Here is an 18,803-nt window from a genome sequence, read left to right as displayed (position 1 = left end):
TTATTAATTTTTTCTAATACAAGACAAGGAGAATTGAGGCTCCAATCATTGAAGTATGTTAACTAGCACAGATTGGTTTTCTCTACTGATACAGTGTCAAATTCAATCCTCAATGTGAAAACAAAGCAGAGCGTAATTGTATTTTATTGTTTTGTTTTGTTTTTTTTTTTTTTAATAAGGAAAAAATATTTTCCTTTGGAGACTCCAGAGGAAGAATTAAACATTAGCTCTGTCAAATGCTGAATTATAAGTGAATTCAGTTTAGAGCATGTGAATATACAGTCTTTGAAATTTGTCTGAGAAGTCTCATTAGGAAAGTAAGGCCTTTCAAAAGAACTCCTCTTCAAGAACAGTAAACCACCTGAATGCTTTTATTTATTTATTTATTCGTTTATTTATTTATTTATTTATTTAAGTGTCTGCAAATGTTTTGGAAGCGTTCTTGTGACGACTAAAACCCTTCCTGGGTACCTTTCAGTGAGTGGCTTCCATATTCAGTGCACATGAATGCTACAAGATTTGTACTGAGATTAGTTAACTATATGTATGATAGTTTGATTAGTTAACTGTATATTTGAGTTTAATTTTAATGCTTTTATTAATTTAAGGGAGATTACATTCAGTTGTGCGTGAAAACTTTTTTCTGTTTAGGGCCAAAGTGTAATTGAGACTATATAGGAAAAAAATAAATAAAATAAAGAACCCAACCCTTTCCAAGGGGTGAGTATTTATTCTTCAATTTTTAGGGTATGCTCAGCACACTAAAAAAAAGTTTTTTTTCCTAAATATTACTTGCTGGATATGGAGTTTGATCTCTTAATGCACTTTGAATCCACGGCAACAGTTACATTACTATTGAGTGGTACTCCATGTGCTGGGATTATGTGTTAGTTATTTTTCTTTGATCAACCCATTTCTCTGAGTGACATTTACTAATAATGATTGCTTCAAACAATTGCACAGAAGTAGACATAACAAAAATTCATCAGTTTCAAGTGATTTTGAAAATGCACATGAGACATAGCTGAATTTTGGAGCTCAGCTGTTGCTGGATTCATCTATGAAGAGAACTGTAGATTGCTTTGAATGCGACTCCACCTTGAGTCTGAATCCAAGAGAAGTGAAGGAGTAGAATTTCAAGTAATAAAGATGAGCTTGTGGTACAGTTAAAATTAAGAAGCTTGTAGAAGCTAAGCAATGAAAATAGGTCAAAATCAGCTGAAATCCAAGAAATGTTAATGAATTTCTAGTTATAAATGTGGATAAGAATGTAATGTTATTGTCAGAATGCTATTATGACTGCCCCATACTCTGTTTTTGATTGGTTGACTAATTTGCTTTTTAAAATCATAGAACAGCTTGGGTTTGATAGAACCTTTAAAAATGGTATGATCACAACTTCCCCTACTGTCAGCTGGGATCCTTTGCTTCTCTAGAAAGTGTGTGTGTGTGTGTATTTGTCCATTATATCTGGCTCTGGAACTTTCATTGTGGCTTGTTTTGCTTTTTGTTGTACACTGATCTAGATGAAAAATTCTCTGCTGCCTTGTATATGTCTCTATTACTTTTATTCAATTGTTGTATAGGGCTCTAATATGAATCAAGGTTGTTTGGTTAAGCTGTACAGTTTTAACACAGCATTTGTTGTCTAATATATGTGAGTTTTACTAGAAGTTGTGGGTGACTTCTGTGGTTTTGACATCTTACTTTTTGCATAGTGAGGTGGTTCTGGGAATGGTAAGGAGACATGCTGTTGTCCTTAGGATAAATTGTGTTACTTAGCAAAATGAGGATTGTCGTGGCTCTACATAGATGAGTAGATTTATCATTAAACTTAGCTTATTTGTGGAATTTTGGGGATGCGTAGAGGAGTCATGTACGTATAAAGAAATAACTCTTATATTTACATATATTTATATTTACATATAAAGAAATAACTCTTAAGAGAGCTTTTATTCTTCATTTTAAAAATCTAATTAACTGATGTGTCACAATTTCTTCTTGAATTAAGACGTTAAAATCTTACCGTTTGAAGCACAGATGTGTCCATCTGCCTACTGATGCACTTGTACTGAATCAGAACTAATATTAGTGCTGTCTAAATGGAGTCATGGAACTATGGACCAATTTGTATTTCATTCTTATCACTCAGAACTCGATTTCTAAATGGGACATTTCCTAATTCTGAAGTCTTGATTATTGGAAAGTAGTCCAGTAGTCTCTTGAAAGTCTTTGATACTGAATATAAAAGCATTTCAGATGGCTAAATAACTGATGGAAAGGCAGCTGCCAAAGTTTTTCATCTCTGTAAAACAGAGGGGAAAGGTTGCTTGTTTAGGCCTGGATTTCTGAGAACTTGTATTAGTTCTGAAATAAACTGATCCAATTGGAAAACAGGGGATTCCATGTCAAGGTGTTCTGCAAGTTTACATATTTCTTTAAAAGTTTATATAGGAAAGGAGATAACTAATTTTGTTGATGTTTCTGAAGTTATTGAGACAAGCAGAGGAAGTTTATTACAGTTTCTCAGTTTTTATTATTTATTTATTTATAATTACAAATGATTGAACACATTGGTTTTGTTTTTCTTGCATTCTAGGTGTTTCTATAAACACTAAACCCTCATCCCTTGGAAGTTGACTGTTTTAGAGAGCAACTTTTTCTAGCATGAAAGAAAAGTGTCTGTATATTTATTTATTCTTGATCCCCAGTGCAATACTTAGGGATATTCTCTTCCATGTTGCCTGTTATTTTGTGTTACTAGAAAGTCAACTGGAGTTGTCCAAAGTTGGTCGGTAACTTCTGTATTAGTTGAGATCTTCACAGCAGTTTTATTAGAGGTGTCACTTTCCAGTGTTTTCTGCTATGCCGTTTACTAATTGCTCCAGTATGCACCTCCTGATTCTCTTCTGTGGTTTGGGTGTGTCTGTAAACATCTGTACATTTCTGTGGTACCTGGAGTTCTGGTGTCACTCCTTACCGAGCCAGAGCACACGTGAAGTTCGTGTGGGTGGTAGCTGAAGTCTCAACCACCGTTCATGTAGAATTTGTTTTTGAAGAGTTACGTATACATATCTACAGAAAAGGCGTAAGAAAAACTTATTCTTTTTTTTATTTATTTTTATTTTTTATTTTAATAATTGATATGATTTCATGCAAGTTTGAAGTTACTGAAAGACTTCGAATGACTGGGAAGATCAGTAATGGCACACAAATCATTTCACCTGTAGGTCACTGTCTGGCTCAATATTGACCTAAATTTTACAATCTGATGGCTCTTAATGTATATGAGAATCTTTGTCAGAGATTTCTCCAATTCTGTTTCCTAGTAAATTAGGTTAAAAATGTTGATAGTTTATTGATTTCAGTTCAGGATAATAAAGCATTTAGAGTGTTTGTTTCCAGTTTCCTTCCTGCACTGAGAGGAACAGAGATAAGAGACTGCTTTTTCCCCTGCCTTTAAGGCAGAACAGCCTACTGAAGCTAATAGAGGCTTTAAATAGCAGGGTTGTTCTGTACTTTGCTCTTCTCCTTGCCTCAGTAAACCTTGTATGTTTAAAAAAAAAAAAAAAAAAAAGAGATTGCATTGCCTTTCTTTTTGAAGAGGAGTAATGCTTTAAAACATAGAAACATTGGTAAAATAGCTTGTGAAGGATGTAGCAGAATGCTTTGCCAGGAGGATTGTTTTGTGTGTGACTATCATGAAGCCAGGAGAGTGTATCTGGGTGTTTGTGTTTCATAAATGTACAGACAGCTTGAAATTCTGGACCCATCTGCTAGATGGCAGTTTATCTGAGGCATAATTTAATAAAGGTGAGTTACTGTGGAGATGGTGAACTAGGATACTTCATTGATGGGGCACATCAGAAGAACTCCTAATGCCAGTCCATGTAATGTGTCTAATTGTTCCTTCTTTATGAGTTCTGCTTATAGAAGTTGTCCCTAATCATTCATAGGTGGTCTGGAGCTTTCTAAATAGCCTGTAGGAAAGTGAAGATGTTGGTGTAATTTGAGCATTTAGTTTGTTTGCTTTTTTACACCGAATCAGTCCCAACTTTCTGGTGCGGTTACCGTAGGTGATGTTACCATGAGGGCTCTCTGCAGCGGTCAGGTCCTGTTTTGTTGGCTTTTCTCAAGGATAAGAACTGAGGTGTGTCAAACCTGGAAAACAAACGATAGAAAATGTGAACCAGCCTGCTCAGAGGAAGTCTTCCTGTGAGAACAGCTGAAAACAAGTGGAAACCATGGAGGGGGAAAAACAGTATGTCTGGATGGGTTTATGTGACATGGGAATGTGGCTGTGAGTGGTAGAGAAGTGGACTTCGGTGTGAGATGTTAGTTGATTTTCAGGCTTCGTTTTCTTTAGATTCATATTAGGATCATTATAGCATTATGTGCAGTTATTTTCTTTTGATTTTTACTTTCAAATTTTTTAATGAACCATTTCCAAGTCAACACTGCGGAAGAACGTTTGGGAAATTAAGAGCCTGCAGTCATTTCTTTGGACTTGTGGTAGAGCTTGTGATTGTTGCCTCTATGAAATTGTGCTTTTAGTCCCTCTGCATTTTCATTACAGCTGTTTCAGGGGTTTTCTATTCCTTCACACAGTCTGTATTGTGAAATAGAATAGGCAACAAAGGCTATACTGCTTGATTTTTTTTTTTTTTTTTACTGTTTTCTTTTGCTATGGCGATGAGCAAGCAAATATTACGTTGCACTTTGGGGTGGAACACCTTTCAAACGTCAGTTCTGCCTTGCCAAGCAATTGCTCTATGGACGTTGGGAATTTTACTTCTGAGGTTTTGCATTGCATTGTACTCACTTTGATTGCTGTGACAGTAAACAATTTTTTTACAAATTATTTTGATTAAAAAAAAAAATGATGCAAGATGAGGTATATTTGTCTTCTGAGAAACTTATGTTGCCTTCTTCTGACTTCACTGTGTGAAGCTTCATTGCTGCCTGAGGTTTAGAATTTAAAATGTTTCTGCAAATGTTTTGTAGAAGCTGATGTGATCTAATGTCACCTGTGTTGTATGCCTTAAAATGACATTCCATTGAGCTTCATTCATTTCTTTTTTTTTCCTGTTTAGCTGTTTTTAACTAACTCAAACCTTTAAGACAAAAGATCCTGTAAGACATTTTGTCGTTTCTGATAAAAATCTGTGTTTAAGGAGGGAAGGAACTTCCAAGTAACTGTGTTAATACTTAACACACACAAAGGACTGTTTTCCTTAATGATACAAGGCATTTTTAAGGATAATGTTTACTTTATTATCCTAATTTTACACAGCCTTATAAGTGATCTCTAATAAAACCTTACTTAAACATAATTATCCTAGGCTGACGCTGCTAACAGAGTGAAAGTATATTATAGCATCTTGTTAATAAGCACATGAGAATTATTAGTATTAGATTGAGGTAGAAGGGGTTTCATCAATGCTTTAAAGAAAGAAGGGATGCTATTCTTAAATGGAGTGAGGGTGAATGATATAAATAATCAGCTGGTGTTCTCAACTGAAATGATCGGTGATGTACCTAAACTCTTATCTGTTTGCACTATTACTACATTTGATGACTCCTGAGAATAGCTTTGTACAAGTCTGAAAATTGCTGATGAATCTCTTCAGCAGCAGCATCTTTTTATAGTAGCATCTTCTGTTGAGATGTGCACAGGAGCCCTGTGTAATCTCAGGTTGACGAGAAGTTCCTGCTCAGCAGTATAGTCTTCTATTAGAAAGAAACAAGAAGTGAAAGAAACATAAGAGTCAGGGTGAATGTATGGATCAGGTGTAGAGTTATGGAGTATTTGAATGTAAGTGGTTAAGAGAGGATGGTCTTAAAATTCTTGGCACTGGACTTGCTTGAGCAGAGAAGAGTGCAAGTCCTTTGTCAGTTATGCTTCTCTATCAATGTAGCACATTGATATGTTTAAAATCAAAACCTTGGAGTCTAATATAGAAGCCCAGTGCCCTCAAGTTCTCAAATAGCTTGTGGATTAGCCTGAATGTAAAGGAAAATGGTTGTGGAAATGAACAGCATTCAAATCCTGAAATGTTAAAGCTAAATACAGCTAATGAGAAAATGGAAAGAAAAAGGCCAAAAAGAGGATGAGACACGGGAAAATGTCAGTAAATATTAAGTGAATAAATGATTAAGCGCTGGTGAAAGCCGAAGAGAGAGGTAATGGCTGGAGGAGCACAACTTGTGTAAACCAGCTTGATGTCTTAGCTCTATTGCTAGTAAGGTTAATAATCCCATTAACTTAATTAAAGGCAGCATTCAACCCTAGAATGAGAAAGAAAAAAGACCACCAATGGGCAATTAAATGAAGGAAGTTGTCATTCATTGCATGGGCATTTACATTTATCTCACTTCTATAAATGTTGATCTGTCTGATCAAAGACTTAATCAAAAATTATTTAGACAATTATTTCCTGACTCAAAAGTATTCTCTAGTGATAGGAAACTGTTATACAGAATCGTTAAAGCATGCTTAACTGCATTGTGTTAATTATGCAGTGATAAATTATTCTACCTTTCTTCATTAGCAACATTTTATCAGTAGATAATAGTATTGTTTGTTCTTTCTAGGCAGTAGAAGAGTAATAATGTTGTTTAGGCAATTACTTTAAGGAGACTTGGTCTTTTGAAGTGGCCAGTTCATGTTAGATCTTTAAATCCATTTTAGAACTTTGTTCACCTATGCTAATCTTAAATAATTATACTAATTGATAACTTATTGGATTGGGGCTGTCGTGGATTGATTATTTTTGTTTTATCTGCATACACCCATGACAGCGTGTAGAAGACTAACCATACTACAAGCAGAAAACAAAAGACTGCAAGTTAGGGTTCCTGGTGTGCAGCTGTCTCATTTCATGGCCTCAGATGTGATGCTTACCTTAATGCTGAACCTGTAGGATAAGGGTAATACAGATTCAGCTCTCCTGGTTGTTCTGAAGGCTAATTAATATTTGAAAGTTTTGTTTTGTTTTGTTTTTTATGGAGTGGGAATACATAATTATTGGTGGAGATCCCTATTCTTGTATTTGGGCAGTGTTTGCAGTAGAGGAACGGTTGTTGTTGTTTTGAATATTGCTGAAACTACCTGAGAGGAGAATGAGACGATTTCACGCATCCAAGGAATTCCAGAACAGCCACAGAATTTCCTCCTGTCACATCCGTTTCTTTAATTCTCCATCACATTCTTTTTCTACTGTTCTGGCCTGTTTATCTTGGAAGAAAAGTATCACTGGTATTACTGCTGATGTTCTGGATGAGTTTAAAAGTGTTTCTATTTAAAAACAAACAAACGTGTTTTAAACCTTTTGCTTTTTGTAATTGTCCTGTTTTCATTGCTTATGACACCTGTTTTTACAGATCTTTGAGCCAGTGCAACACAATCTGCTTCTGAGGGCAGGCTGGGAATCAATGTGGGAGCTGCTGAACTTGCGATGACCAGCTACAAATGTGTAGGATGCAAGTAATATTTTGTTAAATCTTCCAAAAATAAAAACAAGTTCGAGGTTGTAAATTCTGTAAACATCCTATAGTGAGCCAATAGAAGTACTAATTTAATTTTGTGTAATGGATTATTGAAAGCCATTATTTTCATTCCTCTTCTGGATTCTGTCCACTGTGTCTGTGAACCTTGCCATCTCTTATGTTCTCAGAAAGCCTAACACAACCCACTATCCACCTTTACTGCCCAAAATTCTGTGGAAAATGAAGTGTAAATCCATAGCAGTTAGCGCACGATGTGAAGCTGAGGCTGATAGAAAGGTCAGTCTTGTCACTTCTGGGCTTTCCATTGCTCATTGATGGCACGTTATTTTCTTAATGGGATGTTATCTTCATAATAAATTTACACAGTTCTGAGATTTTTAAGGAGCTCCAGTACTGAGTTCTTGGATGATAACGGACATAAAGATATGTATGCCTTGGCAGACATAAGAAAACATGCAGTATGTAATTGTTGCACTGTTTGATTTTGTTGTTGTGATTTTGGCTGCCTTTATCTGAAAACTTCCTATAGCTTTTATTTATGAAAAATCAAAACAAAAAAACTGACTTGTGGGGATTTTTCTTCCCCGCAATGAAGAACAACACAGAATGCCTATGAGCACTGCATGTCTTCTGTAAGGTAAACTAAAAGTCATTCATCCAAACAGTTGTAAAATAGCTATTTCAAATGTTGTACTGAACACATTTAATTACTGACATGATGCTTAAAAGATTGGCTACACTGAAAGGAAAATTCAGCATCTGAAAAAATAAAATGTGATGTGAGAAATCAGAAGGGAGACGTCAACAGAAAATAAGATTACATTATTGTACAAAATACTGTCCAAATACACTTTGACTTTCTGGACCAAAACCGGCCCAATTGTCATCAATGCTGTGTTATGCAACAAAGTATTCTTGTTATAGTGATATTTTATTTAAAATTGCATGTTACTTATTCCTTTTAAAAAGGTGATCTAGAAGTGAGTGATGTCCTTTTTAATAATATTAAACAAGTGGAAAATACAGTAGTTTAGTAACCCTTTCATTAATTTAATAAGAACCTGTGCTATTCCGAAGCTGAAGGATCCAACTTCCTCATTTCAAAAACAGTCTGTGCACAGAATAGTGAGCAACGTTTCAATCTCTAAATCACAAGCTTATTGCCAATTGTTGATGCTGAAAAGTACATGCTTTTAAGACCTGTTCTGTGAGTTTTGTTTTTTAATGAACAGATAGGTACATGGTGTACTGTATATATATACTGTTTTTTTAATACTTTCTAATATCGTATGTGCTATTGTGATGTTTTGCTCTAGTTTTAGTGTGGGTTATTTAGGGGCACAAAGTAAATGCGAGGTGCTTTGTTTTCTCTTGAACTTTCAAGTGATTATTGCATTTTGCATTCTGCCTATTGTGAGTGACAGTTCTAATGGCCACGTATAATGTAATAGTACAAGGGATCATTAGAAAATTCATGAAACAAGCTTGTAAATAACTTCAGGTTAAGGATCAACTTCAGGTATAAAGAGAGGTTTGTCATAGGTTTCAGTAAGCCGTTAAAATTTGGGTCGTCCCTCTGTACCTCCTGCTGATCTTGTTTTGCTAACACAAAAGTGGTTACACTTTAAAAAAAAAAAAAAAAAAAAACTGGAAAAAAACTTCTCCTTTTTTTCTTTTCCTTATTTTTTTTTCCCTGTTTCTTTTTCTTTTTTTTTTTTTTTCTTTTTCTTATCCTGCAGCAGTGTGTTTTGATGTTCTTGGACTACCTTTGAGTTACGTTTTTGCTACTGCTTGTGCTGTAATGTCAGGTAAACAGTTACTGCACGTGAATCTTAGCTGGACTAATAACGAGTCCAAGGGTTATTAGGTACATATACCTAGCTGTATGTCCAATATCTGTAGGCACATGAGCAGCAAGTACAACATGTTCAATTCATTGCTTTATATTTACTAGCCATGGGAGATCTGGATCAGCTGATACACTACACACCTGAAATGGTACTCAGGGCCTGGTTTGTTGGAGCCTTGGGCATCCTAATCCAGTGATTGGCAACCCTGGACATGGTAGGACTGTGGAACTAGATGATCTTTAAGGCCCCTTCCAATTCAAGCCATTCTTTGAAAATTGATCAGCTGTTTTACTATGCATACATAGCGTGTTTCAAACGATATAGGAAAAAAAAAATAGGTGAGAAAGTAGTTGAAGTCAGTTGTTATTATTTACTCTGCTGTAGCATAAGTTAAAAACAACAACAACAACAGCACTGTTTAAGTCAGTAACTCAATTAGGGAATACACTTGAGACAGACAGGCCAGAGAGTTTCTAGCATTTGTAACTCAAATTTCTCAGTTTTCATAGCTTAACCAAAACTGCACCATTTTACCTTTCTGGGAATACATAAGTTGTTTCTATCTAACAGAAAAAGCTATTTAGCATTAAAATGAAACAAAATGTCTCCAATATAAGATAAGTTTAAGAAACACATGAACAAAAACTTCTAGGACTGTGTTACAACTTAATCTCTTCACATTTTGAGCCACTTCTGGTGATGATTTCTGAACTTCAAGGGCTATTTGTTGATGATGATATGGAGCTGTGTTTTTCCTGTCTGTTTTATTCAGAGAAATCCCTAATGAAGAAATGAGGAATCTGTAAGAAATGCAGTTGTGTTCAGAGAGATGTATTTAGTCTCAGATGTTTAGGTTTTGTCCTTAGGCAGTAGGAAAACAAGGAAAAAAGAAAAGAGTGCCATAAAAAATATAAATACATAACTGAATAACTAAAAAATAACATAACTAAAAAAACAAGTTCAAATCATCTGCAGTATTTTAAGCATCTCGTAAAAAATTAGTGAAGTTCAAGAAATTTTTAATAGTGTATTATTAAAATCAAAAGTGTTTTCCTTAGGAAAGGTCAGAGGAAAGCTATTGAGACATCTGTCCCATTTTTATATTTATTTTCTTGTGTTAAGCACTCAGACTTCTTGTAGTAACCACAATGCAGAAGTTGCACGTTTTGTCCTGCATGAAGATGGCCAAAGAGTGCTTCACAACCTTAACAACAATAGCAATATCTTACTTCTTGTTATTTTTCTACTTCTAGGGTGTTTGTTGAAAACTTGATGGAGAAAATTCACTGAGGAAACAATTTCAGTTAATTTTGTCTTCTTGAGGTGTTTTAATAAGCTAATATCATGGAAATCCTTAGTGTCATGGTCCTAGTAAATCATTTTAACTATGGTAGTGACTAGATAAATGCTCTTTCCTAAACAATATAAATCAGATCAGGCAGTTTAAAGTTTAGCAATCATAAAATGGTGTTTGTTTTTTTTTTTTCTTTTTGAACTGATAATTACAGTTCTTCCCATACAAAGACGTTTGCAAAGCACAGAACAGTAGTGTGAAGTCAGCCAGAAAGCACTTGACAGTTTTTGCTTGCTTGTATGCTGTAGTCATCTGTCCCTGTGTTTTGTAACTGCAACATAACTGAATTTCATGAGTTTTGAACTGGAATTGGAGAGCCAAGCATTGTTAGTCTGAACAATCGTGTGTCTCCTCAGACTTCAAGCCAAGGTTTGAGCCACTGTGTAACCAAGGGTATTTCCAGTTTAATAAACTATACAGGACCAGAGCATTCAGCTAAAGAATACAAGTATGTTTAGCCACTAGACACTCAAAGGGGTGAGAAATGGGAGGAGTGTTCTGAGTCTTTTGTTTCTCTTAAGTTATAGCCTTAATCCATTGTAATAAATCTAGCTGTCTAAGTGCTGCATGTTGTTTTTTTTTTTTTTTTTTTTTTTGTTTTGACTTCCTGGGTGTTTTTATTTCCTGTCTGTAATATGCAGTGGTAGTTAAGAGGAAAAAAAGGGGGAAAGCAAGCATGTTTACAGTTACTGCTCAGACTGCGGAGTTCTGGCGGGTGGCATGAAGCAGCTGTTTCTCCTGGTTACCGAACTTCTTTAAAATACAGGTGCTACACTCCCCCTGCAAGTTTAAATATCAGAGTCTAAATGGAGCCAAGAAACCTTTTCTCAAGTTCGCCAGCTCTTCTGGCCAAGTACATTTATCCTCTCACAGGGACATAATCTATTCCAGCCAAAAAGCAATGATTTAGCCAGTACTTATGCCAGTGTTATGGCCTCCTTAAATACACTGCGTGAGCAACTGAAGTGATGAAAGACAAGACTGCCTTAGGTTTTTTTTTATGGTTTTTCTCCTGGAGTTGGTAACCTTTGTGTCAGAGGGAGCCGTGCCCCTGAAGCGCTAGGGCAGCTGAAGCAGAGGCGCTGGTGCCTGTGCCGAAGGGACAATGGGAAAGGAAATGTCTTCAGCTGTCCCGGCTGCACATGCCAAAGCTAATTCTTCACTTCCATAACCACACGTAGAAGAGCATGTGTTTTGTTCTTTTGTTCTTGTTGTTAGCTCTTGTGGGTATTTTTGTGGGCAAAGATTCCATTTCCAGCAAAAGGTTTTGTCTTGAGGGTTTCTAAGAACTAGTACAGACCTGAGCTTAGGATGCCACAAGAGAAAGGTACTGATACAAATACCAACTCAAAATAATTAGTACCCTGGTGGATAGGGTGCTCACGGTTAGTGTATCTCTTGCTTTCTTCAGCATCTTTCATTTGCAGTCCTTGCATGCTAACTGTGCATATATTAAAGCATCTGTGCCCCAGTAAGGATGTCCTAATTAAGTAGACTACAAGAATCTCTCTTTCTGGTCCATTGAGCAAGAAGATATTTGTAGAATTTCGAAGAACTCCAACTGCTGAGGTGGGTAAGTGGTCATCCTGAGGGACAGTGGAGATGATCACGTTCTGTGGGTCATGAGAGCGGCCACTTCACACAGCGTATTTGGAGAGTCATAGAAATGCCAAAATGTGGAGGTTGGGAAGGGTCTCTGGAGATACCCTATCCGACCTGTTTTTCAGAATAGGGCCTTAGTTCTTTTTAACCAAGGACAGTAAAACCAGTTTCTGCTTGCGAATGCGCTGTTAAAGGATAATGTATGCAATTGTTATGCGTTAATACTGAATGGGAATACTCTTCTATTTGCAACTTTCCTGCGTGTGTAATTGCAAGCAGTTCTGCAGGAAGAAATATTTAAATGGTCTGAGTGTGCTTATCTTTCTATTATTGCATAACAGGAGCAAATACTATGTTGTCAGTTCCGTATTGTTATCACTGCTCATTTGGAAATCAGAAAAGTAAGCAGTTCTAATTTATCATTGTATTTTAAGGTCTTCAGTGAGATGATCATTTAGATAAAATGCAATTCTGATACTGAATTTAATTTCTTATTATTTTTTTTTCCTACCATCATATCTAGGTAAATTATTTCAATTTCTAGTTTATATGGTGAGGATATTTTCTCTCAAGCTGGGCAGCATTTATTTTATTTTATTTTTTTACAGTGATGTGTCAAGGAATGTAGAGTAAAACAACATGTCCGAGTGCTAGCATTCACTTTTATCTGTTCTTTCTTTATTTTTTTTAGGTGATAGTGACTGATCCCTACCATAAGAGTGGCTTTTCTGAAAACATTTGACCTGACGCAGAATAATGGATATAAAAGATCGAAGACACCGCTCTTTGACAAGGGGACGGTGTGGGAAGGAATGTCGCTACACTAGTTCTTCACTGGACAGTGAAGACTGCAGAGTACCAACTCAGAAGTCCTACAGCTCAAGTGAGACTCTGAAAGCATATGATCATGACACGAGGATGCACTATGGAAACCGAGTTTCAGACCTGGTTCACAGGGAGTCGGATGAGTTTCCAAGGCAAGGTATGTTTGAAGTCAGAACTGTTTCATTCTTAAGTAATCTTTGCCAGGTGATGTTTGTTTTCTGTTGTACCATGCTAGTGCTGTAGGGGAGTTCTAATGAAACAAAAAATGGATTTGTTTCAATTTAAATTGGAAAATGGGAATGCTGTTTCACATGACTTCATTTTGTGACTGCTTACTCTGACTACTTATTCTTCATCTCTTTAAAAGTGGGAGGAATGCCGTAACTTTTATAATTAGCTATGGTATCGCAGCACTGGGATGCTAGAACTAGTATTTGGAATGACCCATCTGTGTGAACTTGTAAGCAAGACTGTTACCTCCTATTTTACAAACCACTCCTCACTTTAAATGTATTACATCCAACAAATAATGAATGAACAATCTAAATGTTTTTAGTTGAAGTAGCCTCCTTTCCTATCTCTGTTTTTTCACCATGCACAAACTTGCACACACCTATTACTTTCATTCTGATATTTGTCTTCGTAAATCATAAGACTGCGCGTTGAAACTATTAGTGAACATTTTTTCACAGGAACAGCAATTGAAGATCTGGTTCATGTGACCAAATAGCATGATTAAAGTGTCTGTCAACAACTGAATATGGTTGCTTTGCTTAATTTCAATTAAGAATTAGACATAAGAAGATGAAGGCAGTGTTGAAGCATGAAAGTACAGCTTGTTTACGTCCCTTTCAACAGAAGGCAAAATGTCTAGTACATCTTCAATTCTGAAACTCTATTATTTCATGTATGTATGTGTTAATGGCGCGATCTCTACCACACATTTCTAGTATTGTTACTACTGTGTTTTGTGTGACTCAATAAATTCTAGGAGGTTACCTCACTTCTGTGGAGCTCTCTCCATGAGCTCCTATCTAATGAAAGGTCATTTTTTATACTTCATATCACGTCATACAACTTGTTCAAAGCATTGTGCCAGCAGTCAGGGTCTGCCTTAACCTTTAAATCAAAGTATCTATTAATTTGCATCCTTAATTGAACTCTCATCCCATGTTTTGCTTGCATATGTGTACAGACATTCTAAAGTGTTTGCATTGTGCTTTCTCTGTCAAACATCTCGTTCTCTTTTCTGAGGTAATCTCTGTTCTTGTAGGGTCTTTTCTGCTAAGATGTATTTACCCAGAGATACCATCCAGCTGCAGTTAGATGTGTTATGAGCTACTGAAGCCATTTTCATTGTGCTTTGTTCATCCTCTGTGTACAAGAGTCATCTAAATATTACTTTCCCCTATCTGGATGATTGATGCTTCAGCTCAAGTGCCTTATTTTAGTTTCCGGGTCATTATTCGGCATTTCATGAGGGTGTTCTTTTTCTCTTGATTACTGATTTGACAACTGCTCATCCTCCTCCTGCTCTTAATGTGTTCTTATCTGCCCTCTTTATGAAAGGGAGTGTAAATTGAAATGCTCCCAAGACTTTTTTCTGCTAGTCTTGGCTGTTATATCTAGATGAATGAAGTTTAGTGTATTGAGCCAAAGTATTCTACTTTTTTTTTTTTTTTTTACACCAAATAATAAAAGCAGTAACTCCTTACTTTTCTGATTTATTTTTCAGAAAGCAAGTTTGTGTGATGATTCTTCATATTTGAAAACTCAAGTTCTGCCTATTTGTCAAGTTCTTTACTGACATGAAATTTGAGATAAGCTGGAAAGTAGATCTTCATTAAGATTTGGGGCCTGTTGTTTTTTTCATACATTGATTTTATATGGATGAAAGTACGATTCATATAGTTGGAAATACTGTCATTACATCTTGTGCAGATTTCAGCTGCAGACATCTAGAAATTTATATGTGTAAATTTATTCTAAATTTCAGTAGGTGCTTTGAGATTAAATTCTTCAGGAAATAAGCTTGTTTAAAATAAATAGTCTGGAGGGAGTTATTTTTTCTGTAATAAAAAATAGAACAGACTTCTAGATTCTTGGCTAAAACTCCAAGTCCAATGCATGCTTGAGTTCTTAGTTTGTTGAAGATTTTTCCCAAAGTAGAAAACATGTTGCTCTACAAGTAATGCCTCATATATATATATATATATATATATATATATATATATATATATATATATATATTTTTTTTTTTTTCCCATGGAAACTGCAACAAAGAGCACAATAACGCATTCTGATAGTGTTCTGTAGCTGAGTGTTTACCCTATTTTTTTTAACACAATCACCACAATTAGCTACGCATTTTAATTGATGGTGAACAAGAGCCTGTGTGCTGCAATCAAAATCTGCACCAGCAGAGGTGGCTCACTGTTTCACAGCTGCTATGATGGCATACCTGCTAGAAAAATTTTGTTTTCTCAGTCCATCTTTCGTAATCCCAAACAGATGGAAGTGAGAAGGTGCCAAATCTGGACTGTATGGTGGATGTGGCAGGACAGTCCAGCTAAGATTGGCTGTGTACTCCATGATCTAGAAACTGGTATTGAGTTGTGGCATTTTGTCAGATCGTCCCTTTGCCATCTGTTGCGCAGCAACAAAATGTAACTGTATTGGTGGGAAGGTTCAACTTCTACTGCCATTCCACCAACATCCTCTGATGTTGTGGGCCACCACAATAAAATAGGAGGCATTACTTTCAGAGCAGCGCTCATATATTTGTTATCCAGTATCTGCACTGGATATTCACTAGTCAGTCAATCTGAAAGATTCAGTCCTTCAGTGGATGAAAGAGCATTCTAACATTACAAGCTCTCATAAAAATTGAGTCCTTTCTGAATGTGGTATTTTAAGATGAATAGAAACTTTTCTACTTTCTGCTAAGATACGTCAAAAGCTTGACAATAGTTCTTACACCTCTGAATATTTGAAATATTTTACCATCTTCTGGTAATGTGTGAATTTTTCCGTATGCCAGGTATTTTTCTACCAAAGCGAACCAATTATTATACTTGATCATATACTTTTCAAAAAGAAAATAAGTTTTTTCACTTCATCTGCTGACACAGCACAGTGAATGAAGTTATATCTCCTTTAAGACAAAAAATGCAGTTTTTAGAAAGCCATTCTTTAAAGGTGTTGCTTTGAAAGGCAACCTTTCTTCATGTATGCTTTGTAACCAGACAGCTTAAAAGAACTCTCTCTACAGAGTTGTTGGAGTTTAAACTGGATTTCAAATGGATGACTGCAAACATTACTATTCCACAGTTCCTCACTTGGCATTCATAGCTCACAGGTTTTGTATTTCTACTTGATCCAAATGCCAGGCTTCATCTGATGCAAAATTTATTAGCTGGTACTTAGACTGAATTGACTGCTTTCTCATTCTCAGGTCAGATCTAGTGTAGCAGTAAATCTCTGCTACAGAATTTAAGAACAAATGGAATATATGTATGGAGTTACTAAAAGTAAATCTGAATAGTACATTGATATTAAACTATGCCCAACATTCTAAAATATTATGGTTTTTTTGTTGTTTGTTTTTTTTTTTTTTTTAGCCACAGTTAACTATCTTGCTTTCTATATGTCATTGCATCTCTTTTTGCTTGCTGAGATAATTTTAGTAAAGAACTGACAATACCTTTCTTTACAATTTTTTTTTTGTTTCTACTTAAAGGAAGTGCATTTTATATTCTGTTGGATACTGTGAGAATATGAAGACGAATTAGAAAAATATTACCATGTACTGACAGTGGTTATAAATTGGTCTCATAAAACACCCCAGTATTTTTATCCGTGTATTCAATGTATTTCAGAATTACCGTTACAGAAAAATACTTGGAATGCATGGTATTGTGACCACTACCCTGGGAAACCTGTTCCTGTGCCACTAACTCCCTCAGTGAAGAACCATTGACTGATAACCAACCCTATCCTGCCTTATAGCAGTTTCATACTGTTCCCTCGAGTCCTATTGCCCATTACCTAAGAGAGGACATCGGTGCCTGCTCTTCTGCTCCCTTATGTAAAGAAGCCATAGGCTGTAATGAGTGTTCTCCTCAGCCTCTTTTCTCGACTGAACAAACCAAGGGACTTGAGCTGTTCCTCATACTTCCCCTGTAGAACCTTGACCAGATTTGTAGCACTCTGTTGGGCACTCTTCAATACTAAGTCTTTTTTGCACTGTGGCACCCAGAACTGCCCACAGTACTCAAGGTGAGGCCGCACCAATGCAGAATAGCAATAATAGCAATAACTTCCCTTGACCAGCTAGCCATGACATGCTTTATGTGCCTCAGGATACACTTGTTCTTCCTGGCTGCTTGGACACTATGTTCACTCATGTTTTACTTGCTGTCAACCAACATCCCCCAGATTTCTTTCATCAGGGCTCCTATTAATCCTTTCAGCTCCTAGTCTGTCTATACAGTCAGTATATATTGCTTCTTCCCAGCTCTCTAATCTGTCTAGATCTCTCTGCAAGGCTTTCTCCACCCTCAGTGGAGTTAACAGCTCCTCCAATTTAGTATAATCACCAAATTTACTCAAAACGCTTTCTGGTCCTGCACTCAAGTCATATATGAAAACATTCAAGAGAATCAGCTTTAAAATGAAGCCCTGGGGAGCCATGGTAATGATTGACTGCCAGCTTTTTGTAACTTCATTTGCGCCTGACCTGTCAGGCCCAAATTGCTCACCCTTCACATAATGTTTTTTGGGTGTAAGCTAGAGAGGTACTATGAGAAGCAGTATCAAATCTTTACTGATCCCACCCCCCCCCCCCCCAAAAAAAAAAAATCAGCTGGCTTCCCTTGGTCAACTAGGTGGGTGATCTTGTCATAAAAGGGGATTAATTTAGTTAAATAGGACTTTCCCCTCATGAGCCTGTGTTGTCTGTGACCGATGACTATGTTGTCTTTCAGGTGTTTTTCAATACCTCCCAGCATAATTTTTTCCGTTGTTTTTACTAGGTGCTGAAGTGAGACTGACAGGCTTGTAATTGCCAGGGTTGTCTTTCTTGCCCTTCTTGAAAATTTGAACATTTTCCAGTGGGCTCTTAAGAGGTGCTAGTTAAAAAGTGACTGGTACTGATGGGCACAAGTGCCTTGAAAAGCAGTTTCCCAAGGGACCTTAGTAACTAGTTTCCTGAGCAGACTGCTATCTGCTCTCCCCGTATCCAAAGTTAAGGTTTTAATGGCAATCTTCCTTCCATCACTTCAGATTTTAAATATGACTACTTTGTGATCACTGTGGCCAAGACAGCCACCAATTGGCACGTCGCTCGCTGTTTGGCAGTGGTATCATCCTTTCTGAATTTGACTATTTGAGCCAGGTTCTAGGTCAGCATCTTGGGCGTTAGAAGTCCTCCTCTGAGAATGTATGCACGTGTTCAATTTTAGGGTTCTAGTCAATTCAATTTTATGTGTTTTAGTCTGGAAGGCATTGCAGAGATGGCCGTTGCAATTTAGCATGTCAAGTTATTTAAAAATTCATTACTATGGAAACACTGTAATCAACTAATAAGTTTAACATCCAGGGTAATCAATTAAAGTATTATGAGGATTCTCGTTTTTGGTGAGCATAATAAAGTTGGAGTATAA

General features: G+C 36.4%; 1 protein-coding gene across 7 annotated transcripts in view; it reads left to right on the top strand.

The window, feature by feature from the left end:
* TENM2 (teneurin transmembrane protein 2) overlaps nucleotides 1-18,803 on the top strand; it is a 1,003,091-nt gene that overhangs the window by 517,790 nt on the left and 466,498 nt on the right. For all 7 annotated transcript variants that reach the window (XM_048960703.1, XM_048960704.1, XM_048960706.1 and 4 more), the window contains one exon: nucleotides 13,007-13,297. In XM_048960703.1, the coding sequence (XP_048816660.1) occupies nucleotides 13,072-13,297 (226 nt within the window). In that variant the 5' untranslated portion in view covers nucleotides 13,007-13,071. The remainder of the gene's footprint in view (nucleotides 1-13,006; nucleotides 13,298-18,803) is intronic.

The sequence above is a fragment of the Lagopus muta genome, chromosome 14 (genome assembly GCF_023343835.1).
Source record: "Lagopus muta isolate bLagMut1 chromosome 14, bLagMut1 primary, whole genome shotgun sequence".
Taxonomy (NCBI): domain Eukaryota; kingdom Metazoa; phylum Chordata; class Aves; order Galliformes; family Phasianidae; genus Lagopus; species Lagopus muta.
Note: the sequence above shows the minus strand (reverse complement) of the source record. Positions and strands in the feature narration are given on the sequence as shown.